The 20323-nt window shown below is 41.6% G+C and overlaps 1 protein-coding gene across 2 annotated transcripts in view; it reads left to right on the top strand.

Annotated features, from left to right (window-relative positions):
* Positions 1–20323, top strand: part of YARS1 (tyrosyl-tRNA synthetase 1) — a 64578-nt gene that overhangs the window by 35008 nt on the left and 9247 nt on the right. For both annotated transcript variants that reach the window (XM_069223391.1, XM_069223392.1), the window contains 3 exons: positions 7893–8068; positions 12269–12398; positions 14042–14122. In XM_069223391.1, the coding sequence (XP_069079492.1) occupies positions 7893–8068; positions 12269–12398; positions 14042–14122 (387 nt within the window). The remainder of the gene's footprint in view (positions 1–7892; positions 8069–12268; positions 12399–14041; positions 14123–20323) is intronic.

Below are 20323 nucleotides of genomic sequence, written 5' to 3'. Positions count from 1 at the left end.
ACAAGCTACCCTCAGCTACTCGCAAGCGCATGGTGCAGTGTCCGGGATCAGCATGGCTTGGCGATCCTCACAACAGCTGGGCCGCCAGAGAAGGCATGCGGCCAGGCACTCAGCCCCACTGTACCTTAAGGCAGGAAGTGGTCTCCGTGTCGTTCTGGCCAGGCATAGGCTTCTGCTCTGCAGTAGCTCCTCTCCTTTCTTTTGGGACAGCTTCCTGTCACGCTGGTCTGGTGGGAGTAGGAGGTGCCTCTCTGGGGTTCCTCACCGTGCCCCCACTCAACCTCCCAGGACCCCTGACGCGCTCTATCTGAGGAGCGTGCAGCAGCGTGAGCCTGGGCGCTGTTTTGGAAAGCAGAAGTCCGAGCAAGCGCCCCTCCAGCACTAAAAGGTCAAAAGCTCTTGCCCTGTTCTGATAGACGTGGGCAAGAACTGAAGTCAGAGCTCACCACGCACGAATCCCTGAAAATAAGTGTGAATGTGCAGCGCTGGCCAAGCGCTGGTTGGAGGCTGGCAGAAAGCAGCGCTTCTCACATACTGATACCAGAATAAAATAATGATGACTTGGTTTGGCCGGACTCGGTCCCACAGCCATTTCTGTGCAGAACAGTCCCAAGAGAACACTTAGGAGCTCCCAGGGTCAGGTAGGCCAGCACTTTAGGGCAACAATAGTGGTTCCTCCTGGAAGTCCCACAGGGTTTGGTAATCCACAGTCCAGGAGCAGCTGGCAGCAGAGCACAAGCAGAAAAGCAATCTAGTGAGTCCTTCAATGCCACCCAGCAGGAAGCAGAGCAACAGCAAACGAGCAGTCAAGGTGAATCCTTTTGCAGCTCAGCAGTCCTTCTGGCAGAGGGTCAGTCCCAGCTCCAAAAGTGCTCTAAAATCATGGGGTCGGAGCCCCTGTACTTATACTCAGAAAGGTCTTTGTTCAGTGGTTGATCTCAAAGGAACCCTTTCAAGTAAAACACAACCCCCTTTCGATGCAGCTCTGGCTCCAGACAGCAGTAAGGGGTAATTCAGAACATTGTGTGAGGGCAGAAGACAGCCTTTTGACATGTAAGGTGTGAACGACCCTCCTTCTGCCCATCCCAGGATGACTATCAGGATGCAGACGCCTCTCTTGTCACCCCCAGCCCCTCCTGTGTTGTGGTTCTTTGGAAAGTATGTGCCAAGTGAAGTTGTCACTATGCCCTAGATGTAGACTGGAGTCAGGCTGCAAAGCATTAGGATTATAAGCAAAGAGAAATGCCCACTTTCTAAAATTGCAATTTCAAAAATAGTAATGTAAAATCCATTTACACCAATAAGCAGGATTTTTCACTACCATTCCAAACATGCCCACACTACTCCTTCCAGATCAGACATTACCACTTAGACACATACACACACACATATATTTATTCATATTCCCAATGCTAACCTATGAGAGAAGCAGCCCTCACAGTAATGAAACAAAATAGGCTGTTTTTCACTACGAGGACATATAAAACATATAAAAACATGTCCTACCTTTTACATACACAGCACCCTGCCCATAGGGCTATCTAGGACCTATGTTAGGGGGGACATAGGTGTAGTAAAAGGGAAGTTTAGGCCTTGGCAAATAGTTTGACTTGCCAAGTCAGTATGGCAGTAAACTGCGCACACGGGTACTACAGTGGAAGGCCTGAGACACGTTTCAAAGAATACTTCTGTGGGGTGTGCAATCAGCACTGGCCCACTAGTAGTATTTAATTAACAGACCCTGGGTATATGGGATACTACTTTACAAGGGGTTTACAGGTAAATTAAATATGCCAACAGGTGTAAGCCAATCTTACCAAGTTTTAGGGGAAAGAGCACGTACACTTGAGCACTGATTAGCAGTGGTAAAGTGCCCAGAGTCCTAAAGTCAACAAAAAGGTCAGAAAAATAGGAGGAGGAAGCCAAAATGTTTGGTAATAACCCTACAGAAAGCACCATTTTCAACACTTAGATTAAGTAGTTTGATAGTTTGGAGATAGCTGACTCTACGGCATATCACAGTATTTCAGATGGGTGTGAAAGGATGTCTGATATGTTCTGTAGAGTGATAGTGTGGTATTTAGTATTTAATAGCTGCATGTGGGATGTCTTGTCTAATGTGTTCCATTGGATGGTGGGCTTTCATGTGAGAGATTGTTGGAATGGAAATGTCCCTTGCATGGTGATGGACGTGCACCCTTCCCTGAGTGCCTCGACTCTAATAATGTCTAGATCCCTAATGCTGATTTTTGTTGTGATGGGCGAACACTGATCATTCATGTGCCCCAAGGCATAGGTCTGTCTAGTGGATTGCATTCGTTGTTTTGGACAGGAAAGGGCACCCCAAAATTCTACTGTCAGTGGTGAAAAAGTCTACTGCCTTTGCGAGTAGTTAAGCAGCACAAGTGTGGTGGCAGCATACCGTGTAGTAATCAGTAGGAGTGAACATGTCCTTTTTACCTGTGTCACTTGAGTGAGGCCTACATGCTCACCTATTTAAAGTTCCCAAGGTGTTTGCTTAACTTATATCAGTTTTGTGTGTAGTGATGTGTAGTGCATGTGCTGGGTCTATTTGTACCTGTGAATGGTGCAGTACGAGGTAATACAGTGCATGCATGCAATATGCAATATGTATGTGTTATGTGTGTGTGTGTGTGCCTGTGAATGGTACAATACATTGGAGACTGCACTTTAAGCTTTTGAGTTGGTCACTATGCAGCTCTTCAAGACTTTAGCCATGAAGGGAAGATAAGAGACCAGTCACAATTATTCAGATCAACACGGTCAGCCCAGGTGTGTTTTATCTAATAATGTGACTTAGATCATTTTTAAGCATCTTGGGACTGATCCTTGGGACATCTCTATATTAATCAGTTTTTTCATTTTGGGAGCAACAGAGGGGCTTATTTCCTTGAGGAGTGTAATGGAAAGAGTTGTGTGAAATGAGGAATACTTAGTTTTGGTGATAATTAAATGGAATGTCTATCTGGGTGACTTCTTTAAGCAAAGACCAAGGGACCTTAGCTTCATTTTTTGAGGGAAAACTGAGGTCTTGAGATTTTGAGGTGTTTGGGGCAAAATTAAATCTTTACTTTCTCTTTGTAAAAGGTGGTGAACTCATCAGATCTTTCTTTGGAGATCTTAGTGAACCGCCCTGATGAAGGGAGAGTGGTTTGTTTCTCAATCTTTTTGGGACTTTTTTCTTGACCTGTCTCCATTCCAGCATAGACAACCTGCACCATGTTCTCCAGAGAAGGGTTTTCCAGTAATATTGTTTCTGCTTCTCTTAGGATTTTCCTACCCACTTTTGTCTCTTTAAAGTATCAGTGCACAGCCCTTTTAGTGTGATAACTTATCATTGTTTTAGTTGCAATTGTGTTGATTATATCTATCATGTTCTCATTGTATTGGTCTGTGAGCCCACTGACCTGGTCTGGAGGAATGGATTGATAAATGTGTGCTACTTCCAAAGCAAGCATGAGTGTATCAGTTTTCCTCTGATCTCTTACCCATTTCCTAGATCCGGTGCTTTCAGTTTTCAAGGTGGGAAAGAAGGAAATTAGGAAATGGCTGGACCAGTCACTGGGATAAGAGGATAGTTTATGATCCTCTATCCTTTCGTTATGAAGAGGTCTATAGCAGATCCATTTGTGTGCATCTAATTTTTATATATATATATATATATTATTTTTTTTATTTAATCTTTATATTGATTTTATTATTCAAGAGTATCAGCCTGGCATGACATGAAACTGCATTACAGGATACCAGGATGTTGGTTTAATTTTGTCCTGAAATGTATACTTTTGCTCCTTGAGTGATGTCAACAACAAGCAATATGATCAAAATGCAAACTAATGTTTCCCTGTGGATCCTGTGCTCCGTTAAATAATTTAGTTTTTACTACTAAGGTGACATATCGGGAAGTGTGTATGGTTGGGTGATAATTCTTGTGTTTGTTATGGATGGGTTGTCTTCCAGTCCACAGCTTGTAGGTACTATATATGGGCATATTGCAGTACCCTGCTACCCTAGGGAATGGCATACCTCTATTATACAGGATTATTGTACTGGTCCCATTGTCCTTTTTTCTCAATATTCGGGCCTCTCCAAGGCTGGATATTTTACTGGTTCATCAGGTTGTTGTACCATACATCTCAGCCCTGCCTTCCCATCTTTCCGAAGTAAGAGCATGTCATCTGCTTTTAAAAAATATCGTTAAGTACTCCAGCAACTAGGTAAATGCCCTTCATTTCTTCTTATGTTCTCAGAATTTCAGCAAGTGGCTTCATGGCTTATGCAAAGAGTATGGGAGAGAGGCAGGCAACCCAGCCTGATGCCTCAGTATAGTCTGTAAGGGATAGATATGTTTGCCAGTATGTCCTTTGGATGTCAGTACAGAGTAAGTACAGCAAGGAGATTCACTTATACCAGTTGCAGCCTATCCCCATCCATTTGAGCACAGGTATACTGCCAGTTCAGGGTGTCAAACACTTATTCAGTATCGACCAGTCCAACAATGGCACCATCAAGGAAGTCCTGTGGGATTTCCTCCAGGATCCTGAAAAGGTTTGTTTAACGTTTAGTGAGAAGTTGTGTGTAGAAATGATCCCATTTTGGGCCTGATAGCTCAAGGGGAGAGGGGAGAGCATTATTGATAGAACTTTACTCAGTATTGTGTTGTCCAAATTAAACATGGATAGAGGCCCTAACCAGTTTGTCTCAATGTGGACCAAAGAGATAAAAACAAGGCCTGTCTAGTTGCTGGTCAGCTTCCTTGTTCCAGGTGAACCGAGTACATTCTCGTTAACGGTGGTGCAGGCAAGCTTTTACGGTTTCTATCACCTCTCTTCCGGTCAAAGGAGCATCCAGCAACTCAAAAGCTTCATCTGGGATCAGTTTCAGGGATGCTGTCTCGAAGTAGGTTTCAATTTCGCTTGACAATGCTCCTTCCCTTTCTCCACACAGGAGTGTATAGTACTCTAGGAACACATTGAGTCCCTGTTAATAATGTGCCACCTGCCCAAACCCATTTCTCACCTGCATTTATGGGTGTACCTCCCAATTGTGGCTTAAATGACCACACTAGGAGCTGTCTGGCTTTGTCTCCTTCAGTGTGGGATCCCACCACATTTTCAATCTAATTAAGGCACCTTCATTTTTTAAAAGTAAAAGAGGGTAATGAGTGGATAAAGCCACCCAAGGTACTCCTGGGATTGCAGGGCTCACAATCTTAGCCAGTGAGTTCATGGCTTTACTTATTTCCACTGTAGTTGCTAGGTCACCTATTTTTAGGCCCAGTAGAACGGTTCTGTCACTGTTTCATTGGCCATGTGAGTCCTGTTTTTGTCTTTCTTTGATTCTGTTAATGCACCATCAGGGCTCGGAAAATCTACTCAACCACTCACTATGCCTGGTTTTATTTTATGAGGTGGAGCTAATTTTAGATCCTACTTGCTCGCCCCTTCTGGCAGTGAACAAAGAACAGGTGTTCTGTTCAGGCAGAAACTGAATTAGCAATTAAGATGTCTTTAAATCTTATTCTTGTCACATTTGCTCTGTGTTCAGAGACCGAGGTCAAAAGTAAATTTGTCTTCTTGCAGAGCAAATACTTTTCCTTGTGACTGCAGATTTCCAGGATTTTGTAAGGTGAATCGTTTGACCTATGTGAATGAAAGGCTGTTGATATCAGGTTTTTCCTAACACACAACATTTATAAAACTAGGTCAACTTTACAAACATTTCAAAATATAATGCTGTAGCTGTGATAGACCATTTTTTGTAGTTCTGTGTAATGAAAAAAATATTTTGCTAGGATGGGGAAAAAAAAAGTCAGAACACTTTACTTGGTGATATGCAAATGATAAGTGTTTTCTGAAACCCAATTTTCACAGATTATTGTTCACAGATTATTGTTAATATACTATATAGTTTTATCAGTAAAGCTGCAAGATAGTGGGAAGGTATTTGTACATTTCTTGGAAATTTACTGTCTGCGCTACCACACCATGCTTTAGTAATATATTTATTAAAAGCGAGTGTTTAAACATAAACTAAGAAACACTCTAGCCCTGAGGCAAAACTATTAGTAAATTGAGGCAAGACATGCATGGACCATGTGTCCCTATATGTGGGCTAGATTTATTATACAGGGAGCAAACGTTTAGTGTTTTTAATCAAACAAAATAGTTTTTTTGTTTGTTTTTTTTAACAGCAGAAATGCTGAACTCACATATTGTGTTTTCTCTGTTGTATCTAGGCTGATAAAATAATAATATGGTATAATTAGCAGGTCCAGCAAAGGTGAGATATTTAAGTCAACCAGGTTTTAATTAAAATTATTTGCTCCAGGCTGTTTATTTGATTATGCCAACTCCACGTTATGTTTTCTTGCCTAATCTGCAGTTGTGCAAGAGGCATTTGAGGAAAGAGCATATAGTTCTACTAGGGGGAGTCACTATTTTTTTGCCTGAAGTAAGTCGATTGGCGTTTCTTTGTGTTTTATTCCCTTTATTACAGAGATAAGTTTGACCTCTGTCTATTCATCAGTGTGAGGTGTATTGGTTAAGTATGTCCCCAATGTCCTTTTTGGATACAGGGTCAAGGTTGTCTTTTTGTGATGTCCAGGTTTCATCATCTATTTAGGGGAGTTACCTTTTGTGTTTGGAAGTGAGGTGGAGGCTCGGTGCGTTCTCTGGTGCAGTCACCTTGGTGGTAGAGCGGGTAAGAAAATGAACCATAATGTCCCATCATTGAAGAGGATTTTGCAGTTATAAGAAATGGCCTCAAGATCCAAGGTAAAAGTAAGAGTACTCAGTTGAGCCCCGTTTTACATTTTTGAAGTGAAATAAGTGCCCTATGCTACAGGTCACCAGAATACATCTGCACTGGTGGCATCAGCGATAGAAGAGGAAGTGTCTCCTCAAAGTCCCATAACAGTCCTTTAGATAAAGTAAATCATTGAATAAATAATCTGGAATGTTACACACCCTTTCACATGTGCAAAGGACAGAGGAGTTGAGGGTTTGGCATTGGTGTCTTATGATGTTCTCATCCCTATCTGTACTGAGCCTGTATATAGAGTGCATACGTTAGAGTGTGGCAGTGATGGAATTATGGAATGGAAAATATGTGGCATTCCGGTTTCCACATATTTTGTCCTTCATGTTGTTTACAGTTCTTATTGTACATGAAAGATGTGAGAAAGCAGTTTGGGCTGGTCACAGGTGTGGTCCAAGAGCAGGTATGCATGCTGCTGGAAATGTCTTGTGGGGGTGAGCGGGGTACTTTGTAGGGACTTTGTGTTGAATCAGAGTCTGCAGTCAGTGAATCATGAAATCGAGGTTGTACAGAGGTCACCTATTCTCCTTTACTCGGTGTGCATCCCTAAACCTCCCAAAAAACACCATAGGAGTCAGTCTTTTAAGAGTAGCCCAAACATGTATACTCTGAAGAGTAGGGTGTAATGGGCCTTACAGTAATTTTCCATACTGTGTGCCTCTTGCCATTGAGTTTGTGAAGGTAGAAAATTCCAGGGAATATTGCGTCCCTGTCTCAATTTATTGTGTGGTCTCTGAGTGTTGGGTACCTGCTGTTAGCGCACACGTGTGCGTGCATGGGGGATGAGGGATGTGAGAAGTATGGAAGGACAGATTTTTATGTGGGTAGTCCTGTGGTGTAGGGGATTTCTCCCAGGTGTGTTGGAGTGAATGCTGAAGTGCCTTGGGGTGCAAAGTATGTATGGGTGAGTCTAGTTCATGTTTGAGGAGAGACAGTGCAATATCTGAAGTGCATGGAGATGACCCTGGAATGTGAAAGGAAAGTTGGGACACGTAGGTCCAGAAATGTCTAGGAATTCGTAATAATTTTCCTCCACTGTCTGCTCCTCTCAGGTCACTATCCTGTTTGCAGATCTCCATGCCTACCTCGACAACATGAAGGCACCTTGGGAACTCCTTGAGCTTCGTACCCGCTACTATGAGAATCTAATCAAGACCATGCTTGAAACCATTCAAGTGCCACTGGAGAAACTTCGCTTTATTCAGGGAACAGACTTCCAACTCAGCAGGTGAGGGCTAGCTCACTTTCACATAAGTGATGCTGGTGATAATCCACTTTGTTTAGGAGACAAACTACCAGTTCATTAATTGAGGCCAATGTACTCTCACAACTAAACTTATTACACAAATCCCAAAGAAAGGGGCAGGGTGTAGATTTACAAGACAACATTGCTCACTGTGGTTGCAGATGTTCTCTTATCCTTTGTTTGCTTGGTCATATCTATTTCATGGCTTGGTTGCCAGTTGCACTGTATAAGAACATGTGTCCCCTCACAATAAGAGGCTGGAACAGAGAGGGTAGATACATCCCGTCTGTTTTTCATCATAAACATTCAAATGTTATTGCAGATTCAATCCTTGTGAAAGTTCCTGTTGAAGAAAGTTCTTATTCAAAGAAGGGGAACATATAGTAATCAGTTGTTTGAGGAGATGGTGAGGTGAAAGGTGAGAGGCATGAAATGCAAAGTGGAAGGATGCCCAGCATTTAGCTTCTGAGAATTGTCAGCAGACAGTGCTCCGTGCCATTACTCCTTGCACTTTTGTTTGGATTCCTCTGTGGATTCTAAGAATTTGTGATCTTTGTGTTGGCTGTCCCAATTTTGTAGGTTTTATTTCTCTAATGATGTCTACATGTGGTATGTTGTAGCTACATACTCAAGTATGTATGTAAGAATAACATATTTCTAGAGTGCACATATGGCATAGCTTCATGGTTCTGTGATCCCAGGATTAGTGATTGTTTTATGGGATCTTTGTGGCATTATACTGTCCTAACCCTTTGCTTCTACATTTTTGTTTTTATTTCCTTATTCGCTGGTTTTGTTGTCATGAGAACAGGCTGTTGTTTGGTTCCTACGTCTCAAGTAGGACTGTATATCAGGCCAACATAAGCTTCAGGATATAGGGACTCGGTCCATGTATACGATCAGGAAATGTTGACACAGTTCCTGGCTAGTTCATAGTGCCCTATTTGAACCCCTAAACTTAACAGAATACCAGATGGAACCTTGAACATGACTACTCTGATTCCTCAAGGGAATTGTGGAAACAACTCCACCCTTTCATTGTCACTTTGCGCGCCCAATGTAAGAAACAAAAAAATACGAAAATGGCTTTTCAGACATTTATTGAAACAATCATATGCTTACATATAGAGAAAGAGTTATTAGGCAGATGAAACAAAGCATTGTAACCAGCATTAAGAGAATGGTAAAAAAAAGATAAACAATTCAACCATGATAATGTTTTTATGTTGTCATACTCCTTTCTGATCCTACTTGTACTTTTGAGAGCACAGTCGGAGTACCCAATGGCAAATCTATTGGGACAGCCTAACCCCCACACCTTGGTAAAAGGTGCCTGAAAGCCTGTTTGATGTAGTGCGGACTGTTGTACTTTGCCGGATGGATGTAGGAGTCAGCAGGGCTGCATCTCAGTCACAGTGTGCTGTTTTCCAGGATAACTCCAGCAGAACTACTGCTGAATATAGCACAAAGTGGTTTATATAATGAAAGCACTGTTCCTATTGCGATGTGTCAGAGGTGCAGAGCTGATGCAATGATATGTCTGGAGTTTTGGAATTGTCTCCAATGGAAAATCATAATACAAGGGCATTGCCCAGTATGTGTCTAGCCTTAGATGTGATGTACAGGCTTCAAGTCAGCAACACTTATGCAAAGCTGCTGTTCATGCAGCTCATTTTGTAAGATTAAAACCATGTAAAAAGACACCATCAGAAACAGATTTCAAGCTAAAATGTGCAATCTAAAATGGAGGCTCTGTACAGGCTCTATATGTTTCACCACAAGGTCATTAGTGAACTATTCTTCACTGTGTTCTGTGCTACCAAAAGGGAAACTACCGCTTTCCAGTATCTTCTGGGAATTGTTCTCCCAAAGGTAATAGGGTCACCTTGTGGAGTTCCTATTGCATAATATTTATATTTCTTAAAGAAATTTGATTTTCTTTTACGTGCCATTGGAAGAAAATGGAGAATATGCTACGTTGGTCAGTTTGGTCCACATTGCACTAATAACTGTTGCCCATTTTTCCTCTGGGCAACAGTATCCACAGTAATTGGTTTTGCTAAAGCTGTTCTTTGTTTCTGTCTTTTGATTTAGGTTTGTATGACTGGGAGGACAGCTGTAGTTAGATGTCTCTTCTGTTGCTTTGTCTATTTGCTTGGATTGTCTTCCAGTCTGTTTATTTCGATACCCTCGTCTGTTAGGAGTTTTACCTGGCAAAGTGAGTAACTCTGCATAGGTGGCAAGTAAAGCTTGCTTAGCACACTGAGACTGTTTGCTTAATCATTAATCTATTTTTGTGGGGCTACTGAGTATGTCATTGACCAGTTTCGGCTTCCAAGTATTGCTTAGTTCTTCTCTAGAGTGCTTTTTTTTCTTTGTTTCTGCGAAACACAGTTTGTGTCTAATAACCAGAAACTCACAATCAGCTTCCTGCATTGCTGAGTGGTAGGAGTTTTTTTCCACATTTACTTCTGAACAACGCCTGCTTCGTGTTGCATGTGCTGGGACCTCCTCACTGATTGAAATGGAAGCCCGTTTTTGGCCTGGCTGATCAAAGGCAGATTTTTAAAAGGGCTATTTCAGTTGCTTAATCTTGCTTACCTCATTCCTTTGTACTCCTCTGATGAATAGACAAATATCATGGCTAAGATACGTCAGGTGGATGATTCTATGTAAGTGGTGCAGTAGGACTGAAGGGACTTTCAAGAATACCACAGTAACTTAATTTTATTATTTACCCATAACGCCTTTGGTCCTACAAATTAGCGGTTTCCCAGTATTGAATTACAATAGGGGGTAATCTAGTTAGCACTGTGAGAGGATTTAAGAGGAAGCTGTTGTAGTGTGGCTGACTGTGGCCACAGGCACGATTGTTGCTGCTTGTGGTGCAGACTGTTGCCGCCTTTCATAGCTGCTGTCTGTTCTGCCAGCAGTAGATCACTAGTTGAGCAGGCCACCAGTGTGCAGTAGCTAGGATATAAGTGCTGAAAAAGAGGGCTTATGAAATAATTTTTCCCAGCTTTAGGATCTCGCAGATGTCTATAGATTTTTCAGAAGAGACTCGGTTGAGCATGTAGTACCATTTGGTGGCCGTAGCATAGGGAGTCCGGCTGTGCTGCAGAGTGAGAGAGGGGGTTAGCCACAGTTGAAATTGTGAAGATTATGCTTTTACCTTGACTTGATCTTTAACAATACAAGTTAAGTTGGTTCTGCTGGAAATAGGCGTCTAAGCCTCTGCTGCAATATGTATGCCACATGTTTACTCATTGTGAAAGTTACCTGGATTTTTCAAAGTGAAATTTAGAAATTAATCACAAATGTTTTGGTCTTGAGGCACAGCATGGAGCATGCTGCTCGACGATATATCCACCTCTACCAAGAAACTTCATATTGTATGCAAAATATGACACAGAATTTTTTTTTTTTTATTATTTTCAAGTTAATACATTTCATCTATCATAACGTTTTGTATATTACAATGCTCTCATATTTTATTTTTATTATATTTTGAACATGTGTGTTAACAATTACATTCATTCAAAATAAACTTGATTGGACAATACAAACCTCCTTAGCTGTGAGAGACTGCAGCTCACTAATTGCGCAAACCTGCTCAATAGATAATAAAACGGCAGGTGGCCAAGTGACTGATATAAAACTATGGCAACCATGGGCTCAAACATTCTAATAATCTGAGCTTTAAGGACAGTTTTCAGATCTAAGTGACTGAGGCCTTAAATATGAGAAATAAATTGAGGAGTCTCTCTGGATATTCTGACTATTCCGTTTTCTACAGAGTAAGACTGACTGCTACTCAACAGGTCTTACTCATTGCGCTCAGATCACCAAAGGTTAAAATTTGGGAATCTATCCTTTAAGAAAGTAGCTGGATTTATTTGCTTCTCAAGGCCTCTTTTGCAGAAAAACAGATTTACATACATTCAGCTTTCTTACAAATGATCACTCCTCCCCTTGTATTTCTTACCCTTCCCTCTTCTCTCCTGTTTTTCTCAAATTACTGAGCTTCACAATCAAAAATAGAAGTTGTTGCAATTGATTGTGCTGCAATATTTATTTGAACTTTTAAACATTTTAAATTGTTTCAGTTGGCTGTGTGGTGGAGTCACTGTCAGATAGGGGTTGCTATGGCTAACCCCAAATTCATTCTTCCGTTATTCACAGAGAATACACACTGGATGTTTACCGGCTTTCATCAGTGGTCACGCAACACGATGCCAAAAAGGCTGGAGCTGAAGTGGTGAAGCAGGTGGAGCATCCGCTCTTAAGTGGCCTTCTATACCCAGGACTACAGGTGATTCGAACTATGTACTCTCAGATCTGACCGGGGGCCCTCTAGTGCTTCCCCAGTTCCTACACTTCTCGGGGCAAGGTCAAGTGATGAAAGCCTCTGCTGCCTAGTTGGATTGGAATTTGCTATTCCAGATTTGTAGTAGGGTGTATTTGCATCAGCTTGAAGTAAATTGCTTCTCCTGGGGGGCATGAACAAAAACATATGTGATCCTGTTAAGTCAGTTGGAGGTGGGGTGGATCAAGAACATAACTGAAAATAACGAATCTCTCATTTACCATCAATTTTGTATCATCAAGATAAAAGACACAAAGATTAGACTAACGCCCTGATTATGAGTTTGGTGAATGGGACCACTCATCCGCCAAACTCCCGACAGTGTGGCCGCCTCCATGGCGGATGCTTTGAGTTTCCCAGCAGGAAAGTAGCGGCAGCATTGTCGTCCGCACGTAAACGAGCCGGCGGCAATGCTGACGCCCGCAGGGGGCACCAGCACCATCATAATGCGCAGTGTCTTCACAGCAGACCGTGCACATTACAAGGGTGCTGGGCAGATGGACCCTTGCACTGCCCATGCCACAGGCATAGGCAGTGCAGGGGCCTCCCCGTGGCCCCCTGCATCTGTTCTCTGCTAGCCTTATCATGGCGGCTTCATTGCCATAAAAAGGCTGGTGGAGAACCAGGTTGTAATCATCAGGGCGGCGCTGCATGCAGCGCCGCCCTGCCTGATTGCAACCTGCACCCATCTGCCGAGATGTCGGCACCCTGGCATTCGGGCCACCAGGGTCGCAATGTGGCAGTCAGACCACCACCGCGAGTCTGGTGGTCTAGTGACTGCCAGACTTGTAATTAGGCCCTAAGGTGGCAAAAATACCCTGTAATTACTTAAGTAAGTAACTTGTTCTCAGCACTCTAAATCAACATTTTTTACAAAGATTTACATGAATATTGGACACAGTTATCTCAATGCATGGCGCAAAGTATAAAGCCACAAAGATACCAAAAAATAAGAAGAAAAAATCACACTGAACAAATCTGAAACATTCTAACAAAGAAGTAAGGAATTACAGTGATACAGAAAGTTTTAGTTCTTGCTTGAGTCTGTCTTACTAACAATAAATGAAGTCCCCCCAAGAAGACAAAGTTCTGATGTTTGCTAGGCCTTTTCTTAGGCAATGAGGGAATGCCCTAAGGTATTGTACCACTCCCCTACTTTTAATATATATTGGCAATGCGTTTAGACCTTCATGTCACAGGACGAGATTTAATGTTGAGGTCATCCTCAGGGCAATAAACCAAATTAGTTGGTTGGACACAGACATAAACAAAATAGTTTAATCAATATCACTACTTTCATTTGTTCAAAAAGATATGGTGTGTTGAAGAAGGAATGATGTGTAAGTGTTTCTATTTATATATACAGTCCAACCAGCTAGATAGTCAGGTCTTCAAGCTTCAGTGCTATAAGAGATACTTTACAAGCAGCAAATCCCCAACAGTAATTCAGTGACTTCCCCCGAAAACCTTCATTTTGCCGTATCACACAATTCACTCCAGTCTTGAAGGCTAATAGGTGAGGTTTCACAGAAGTCTATGTGGCACTATACTGCAATATTCTCTACCACTAACTCTTTATTGCTCCCCAGGCCCTGGATGAGGAGTATCTGAAAGTGGATGCACAGTTTGGAGGAATTGACCAGAGGAAAATATTCACTTTTGCAGAAAAGGTAAAGCCTGAACAAGTTTGGGTTTTTCATAGTATGTGTTCTGAGCAGCTTCTCTTTTGCAGCATTGTACTCTTTCTGTACTGTCAGCAATGCTGGGGCGGTCTGTGTTTGTCAGGGCTGAGCAAGTTGTTAGGGATAACCTGTAGCACGTTTGCAAACTAGGTGCATACCTTAGTAATGGCTTTGAAGGATAGTTGTTTAATATTTTCCTACCTCTAATGGAATCAAGACCAAAAAGTTTGAGTCAAAAATCTATGTTGCAGTAGACCGCAAAATCATGATGAACTGAGCAATCCCAGGAAGGCAGCTAGTGGTCAAACAAAATAGGATTTTCTATCCTTCAGCACCGGCTTGGAATAGAATTTACTGTCAACATAGCTTTTTTTTTTTTTTTTTTTTTTTTTTTTTCCTCATAACAATCCGCATTGGCGAACAAGGGTCATAAACATGTGTCCAGTGGGGAACGGCCCTTCAGTAACAGCCAGTCTACACCACTCGACACACATAACTCCTTTCCACACGTTGGTCCATTTAGGCTACATGCACACAAGAGATGCATATACTTTGGCTAATTGGACTCCTGCGAAAGCGGGAGAACTGTAATCCTCGGACTATACCACAAAATTAATTACCAGATTGCTGGGCATTTTCCCAGATAAACCAACAAGCATCTCTTTTGCTTGGGGGGGGGGGAGGATTACCGCTCCAAGCTACAAAAATATTTAATAGATGCAATCCATCCAGACACTGTAGGGGGTGACGATAAAGTCCACCTCAGACTAATTTGCCATTTAGCTAAAAGAATCAGCCAGAACATCAGTTGCTTATAACACACAGAAAGCTTCAAACCCCACGTTAACCCATGTCCCAACCCAAAGATTAAGAGGAGGGATACCTCCACCTCTGAGCTTATGACATCCTTAAGTATTATTTCAACGGCAACCCAAAAGTTACTAAGCTTTAAACAATACCAAAACATATGCAGTTCATCTGCCTTTTCCTCGCCATGGCATAGGCATCTTCTCTTCTCTAAAGCTGACAGTTTCTCCTGGGACCAATATACCCTAAGTACCTTAAACAAGTGATTTTTTTTCAGAGAAGCAGATTTAGTGATGGACCAAAGCATAAAGCATGATGTTTCTCGTATATATTACCAACATTCCCCCCCCCACCCCCCCCCCCCCAAATCTTCACAAGGAGAGACAGCACATCATGCGATGCCTCGACTAAAATCTGATAACACCATGCAATCTCTTTATAAACAGATACCTGAACTAGTTTCTCCTCCCAGGTGTTCTTCCCGGCTCCTTCTCCCTGGAGAGTGGTGACCCAGCTAGCTAACTGATAATATTTAAACTTTGAGATCCTATATCCAGCTGATTCCTCAAATATAGCCCAGGAAATCAACTTGGAGCCCTCCAAAATGTGTCCCCACTTCGCCACCCCATTCGCCTTTAACAGAAGTGCCAAATTATCTGTAAGACAATCAGGGGTGCCTGGTGAATCCCAAACCGGGGCCAGAAAACTATAGTAAGTGATCCCTAAAGCTCGTTGAATCAGCCACCAAACCCTACCAGCATCCTTCAGAATCTTCAAACGGATCTTTATAAAATATTTCGGATCGCCAAACTTGTACAAAAAATGTTCACCCGCCTTGGTAAATTACTGAGTCATTGCCTACCAAAATGTAGTGTACTTGGATCTATCACGAAACAGGATCCGCACATTCTTCAAGTGAAAAGCAAGCTAGTACTTGTAAAAATCTGGAGCCGCAATCTCACCTTTTTCTTTTTTTCTACATAGTTTTTGCCATGCAATCTGCACCCCCTTAGATGGCCATACAAACGAACTCAAATCCCCCTGTAACTTTTTAAACCAGCACATCTTAAACTCTAATGGAATTGCATTGAACAAGAAAGTACATTTCGGGAGAATAATAATTTTAAGAATATTAACTCTTCCTATAAAGGACAGGGGAGACCAGCCCAGGTTCTAAGAAGTCTTCTGGTTTCTGCACAAGCTCTGTCAAAGTTAACCTTAGCCACTTCCTCTAGGCTAGATGTGCCTTGAATCCCCAAATACCTAATCTGTTGCTTAACTAAAAGACTGTTGTAAATGACATTCTAACACATGATTTTAGTTTTCTCCGGGTTCACAGAGTAATCCAACATCCTACCAAAGTCATCTAACAGCAAAGTGATTCTGGGAAGTGACTAAGCCAAATCTCTAGTATAAATCATAAGATAATCGTTGTATAAGGCAACCTTCTTTGCCCAACCCTTACTTTGAAAAGGGAGAATCTGTTTATCTGCCCTGATTATTACAGCCAACGGCTCAATATCCAAGTTGAACAGGAGAGGGGATAATGGGCAGCCCTGACGAGTCCCTCGCCCAATCCTAAACTTCCGATACACCTTATCATTAATCAGAATGCTGGCGATCGGGCATTTATATAAAGCCTTAATCGCTCTAAAACAATTTGCCCCAAACTTATAAGCCTCCTTGGAAAACTGCAAAAAGGGCCAGTTCACCTGATCTAAAGCCTTAGCAGCATCAAAGGTAAGAACAGTTAGAGGGGCCCCCGCCTGAACTGCCATATCTACTGCACCTAATAAATCATGAGTGAGTTCATGCAATTGTCTTCTTTAATAAATACATTCTGATCTTCATGGATCAGCCTGCTAATCTGTTTCTGGAGCCTTTTAGGCAAAACATATGTATGAAGTTTGTAGTCTGAGTTCAATAAGCAGATAGGCCGATATGAACTGCATTGTGCCGGATCTTTCCCGAATTTTAAAAGGAGGCTAATTACAGCTTCATCCCAGGATTTGGCATATCTACACCCTCAAGCATAAGAAAGTTAAACAGCTCCACCAAAATTGGCACACGCTCATCACATAGCAAACAGTACGATTCATTTGGCAAACCATCCGGGCCAGGGGCCTTCCCCTTCTTTAAGTTATTTATTGCAGCAACCACCTCCCCCTGATCTATCTTCCTCTCCGCCTGCAGTTGGTCATTCTCATCCAACTGAGGAAGATGGATCTCCTCCAAATAGCCTCTGACCTCCTCCTCTGAGATCTTCAAATTGTCTGTGTAAAGCTTCTGGAAAAAAGCTATAAAGTCCTCCTCTATCTCCGCTTCCCCCGTACAGTAAGCTCCAGTAGTCTCCGATTTAATTAAAGAAATATGGTGGTTCCTATTATGGTCTGTTTTAGTTTTCCATGCTCAGACCTTACTGCAACCTTCCCCATATTCATAAAGGGCATACTGACTACTATCCCATCTCCTTCTGTTTTTCCTCTCAAGGAATAAATCCAAATCTGTTTTAGCTGTTGCTAGTTGAGCTTCCATAGTGGCTAGCTCAGACTTCAACAGAGTCCCTTATGTTATACATTCTATTGTTCCACATGATCCTCAAAGCAGCCGGGAACCTCACCTGACCCGTAGCCCCAAAAGAGATCTAACCTCCGGCATAAAATTCACAAGTTCCCACTGTCTATCCAATGTCGTATTAGAAACTTCTGAGCGCATTCAGAAGGACCAATCCCATTTAGAAAAGCTGCCCGCCTTAAGAGCTTCAGAGAGGATTTTCTCCTTCACGGAGTGGGTTCCGAAGTTTATAAGTATTTTCCTAGGAGCTTTCCTCAGGTTTCCTTTTGAAAGGATCTCGATGGATTCTTTGTCTATCCTCTTCCAACTTTAGATAAGCCAAGTTCGGAAAAAAACTCTCTAATCAAAGAGATTTCATAACTCAGCTTATGATTTGATTTGTATAGAATAAGTGTGCCACAAAGAAAGCTAAAAAGCACTCTGGAAGAAGAAATGTTGCAGGTGAAACCAATAGTGATCAGATTCACAGAGGTAAAGTTGAGTGGTTGGACTGCAGCTAGGCAGACAGTCAAATGTGGCAAACTGGAAATAAATAAAAGGCTTTACTAAAAATGAGACATGGAGCTACAATAGAATCAAAGGAGGCTTGAAGGCCTAACAACTACGGATATTGTGCATTTGAGGCCACTTCAGGGAATGTCCTCAGTGAAGGCAGGTGGTAGAATGCTAATTGTATGCACACAAGGGTCCATGACTATTTGGTACCTAGGAGTAACTATAGTCTATTTTGGTCCCTGCTCTACAGACAGAGCACATTTCTGGTTCCCCTTTCTCAATAACTCTTCTAGCAACATGAAGGAAGGGGTCAATGAGGCCTTGAGTAAAGTAGTTTAAATTAAAAAGAGGCTTGTCTGCAGCAACTGAAGTTGACTAGAAGTATGAACAGCAGGTCCAGAGCATGCACTATATCAAATGTCAGGGTTAGGCAAGAAAGTATAGAAACACATCAGTGAACAGTGTTAGAAAATCTGAATTTTTGCCTGGCCTCCTGTTGTAATAAATGATGAGAAGCATTCATGTGTTGATTGTCTTTATTCTCCGACTGGAACTCCTCAAAAGCTACTTCGTCGGAACACTCCACCTCTGCTTACTGAGCTCCCAACGTTCTAATACAGCCTTCAGAGCACTCCAACTCAAAGGGAGAAAGGGGGTGAGGGGGTTAGCCAGGGAGGAATAAACCACTTAATAAAACCTAATACATAATGGCTAATAATATAATAAAATAATGAATAACAATAATATAGAGATAGATTTTTGCAATGAGTCATGAGCATAGGATTTGGAATGGGATTAATTTGTAACAGAGTACAACACCGCCCCGTTTTGTGGGACAGGATTAGGTTGCCTTATTTGATTCTGGCCACTGAAGCATATTTGACATGTTGTAAAGCCGATATTTTCACATGATGTCAGACACCTGTAAGTGGCACCTTGAAGCCCATGAGACCTGAGTGCATAATGTATAGAAGTAAACCATGCCAAATATGGAATTGAAAAGTCTCTCAAGTAAAAAGAAAAAAGGTTAAATGTGCATTTACTGCATACGGCTAAAATATCCTTTCAGTTTTACCAAGTTCTGGTTAAGGTTTAAAGCCACTTAGTCATAAGTCTTTAGCAAAGGGCGACAGAAGACATCTGCATTGTAATTGTTATCAACATTCTAATTCATTGATCAAAATGGGTGTTTGGTCAATATGTTTTAAAGATGGTTTAAATGCCAATTGTACATCCATGTCTGCAGCCTTCTTTCCATCCAGAGGTGACCTGGGATTAGAGTATATTACACCCTTCTTGGACCACTGTAAGAATAAAGAGCATTTGGGGGTAGCTGTCTAGCCGGAAGATCAATATTCAAAATAACACAAGTGGTAAATAGTAGGGACAGACACAACAAATGACTTGCTCACAATGAACTTCTCAATTGAACATTGGTAATGTATTTTAATTATAGCAAACGTTTAACAAATGTTGACAACGACACCCCAAGTGATGAACAAACTAAAAAACTGAAAATTCTCTTCATAAAGTTATATACAAGTATTTACAACATATTATTTACAACAATTTGTTTACACCTATACACGTTATTTTAATGTATCTTCATCAGTCTCCATCAAAATTTAGAAATGTGGTTAAAGGTATATTGAAACTATAATCCACAGAGAAGAAAGATAGTTGCAAATGTGGCTACATCCAATAATCCTGCTTTCCCAAAGCACTTGTTAACGGAGGGATGTAAACTATATACAATGTCCATATGTCATTAATTTTTATATGGCAACCTCCTTATGATAAGGTCGACGTGTTTCAGCCCTTATAAGTATGGGCCTCTTCGGGACTCGTGGAGTGATAAAGACCTAATATTCGTGGATATCTTAGTTTTAAAACCGCTGTCGCCTCATAGAATTTTTTTATTAATAATGGCAGTCAGCTAAGTATCCTCCATGCCAGCTGTTAATCCAGTGTTTATTTTTGCTCTAAAATAAACAAAAATGACATAAAATAAACGCGGGATTAACAGCCGGGCTGGAGGATATTTACCTGATTGCCATTATTAATAAAACTTTCTATGAGGCGACAGAGGTTTTAATTCCGAATTACCCACTTTCCCTATTACGCCTGTCTTTCCTCTTCAATTACACCTATTGGAAGCCTGAATTATCTCAAGATGCTTTCTTGAAATATAGCAGGTTTATCTTCAGCGTTTAGTGATAGCAACTGGGCACAGTTCGGGGCATACCAGGCTATGTTTGCACGAAACCTGGGAAGAGCCTAACTTTTTTTTTTTTTTTTTTTTAAAGACTATCA

The sequence above is a fragment of the Pleurodeles waltl genome, chromosome 3_1, assembly GCF_031143425.1.
Source record: "Pleurodeles waltl isolate 20211129_DDA chromosome 3_1, aPleWal1.hap1.20221129, whole genome shotgun sequence".
In the NCBI taxonomy this organism is placed as follows: Eukaryota; Metazoa; Chordata; class Amphibia; order Caudata; family Salamandridae; genus Pleurodeles; species Pleurodeles waltl.
Note: the sequence above shows the minus strand (reverse complement) of the source record. Positions and strands in the feature narration are given on the sequence as shown.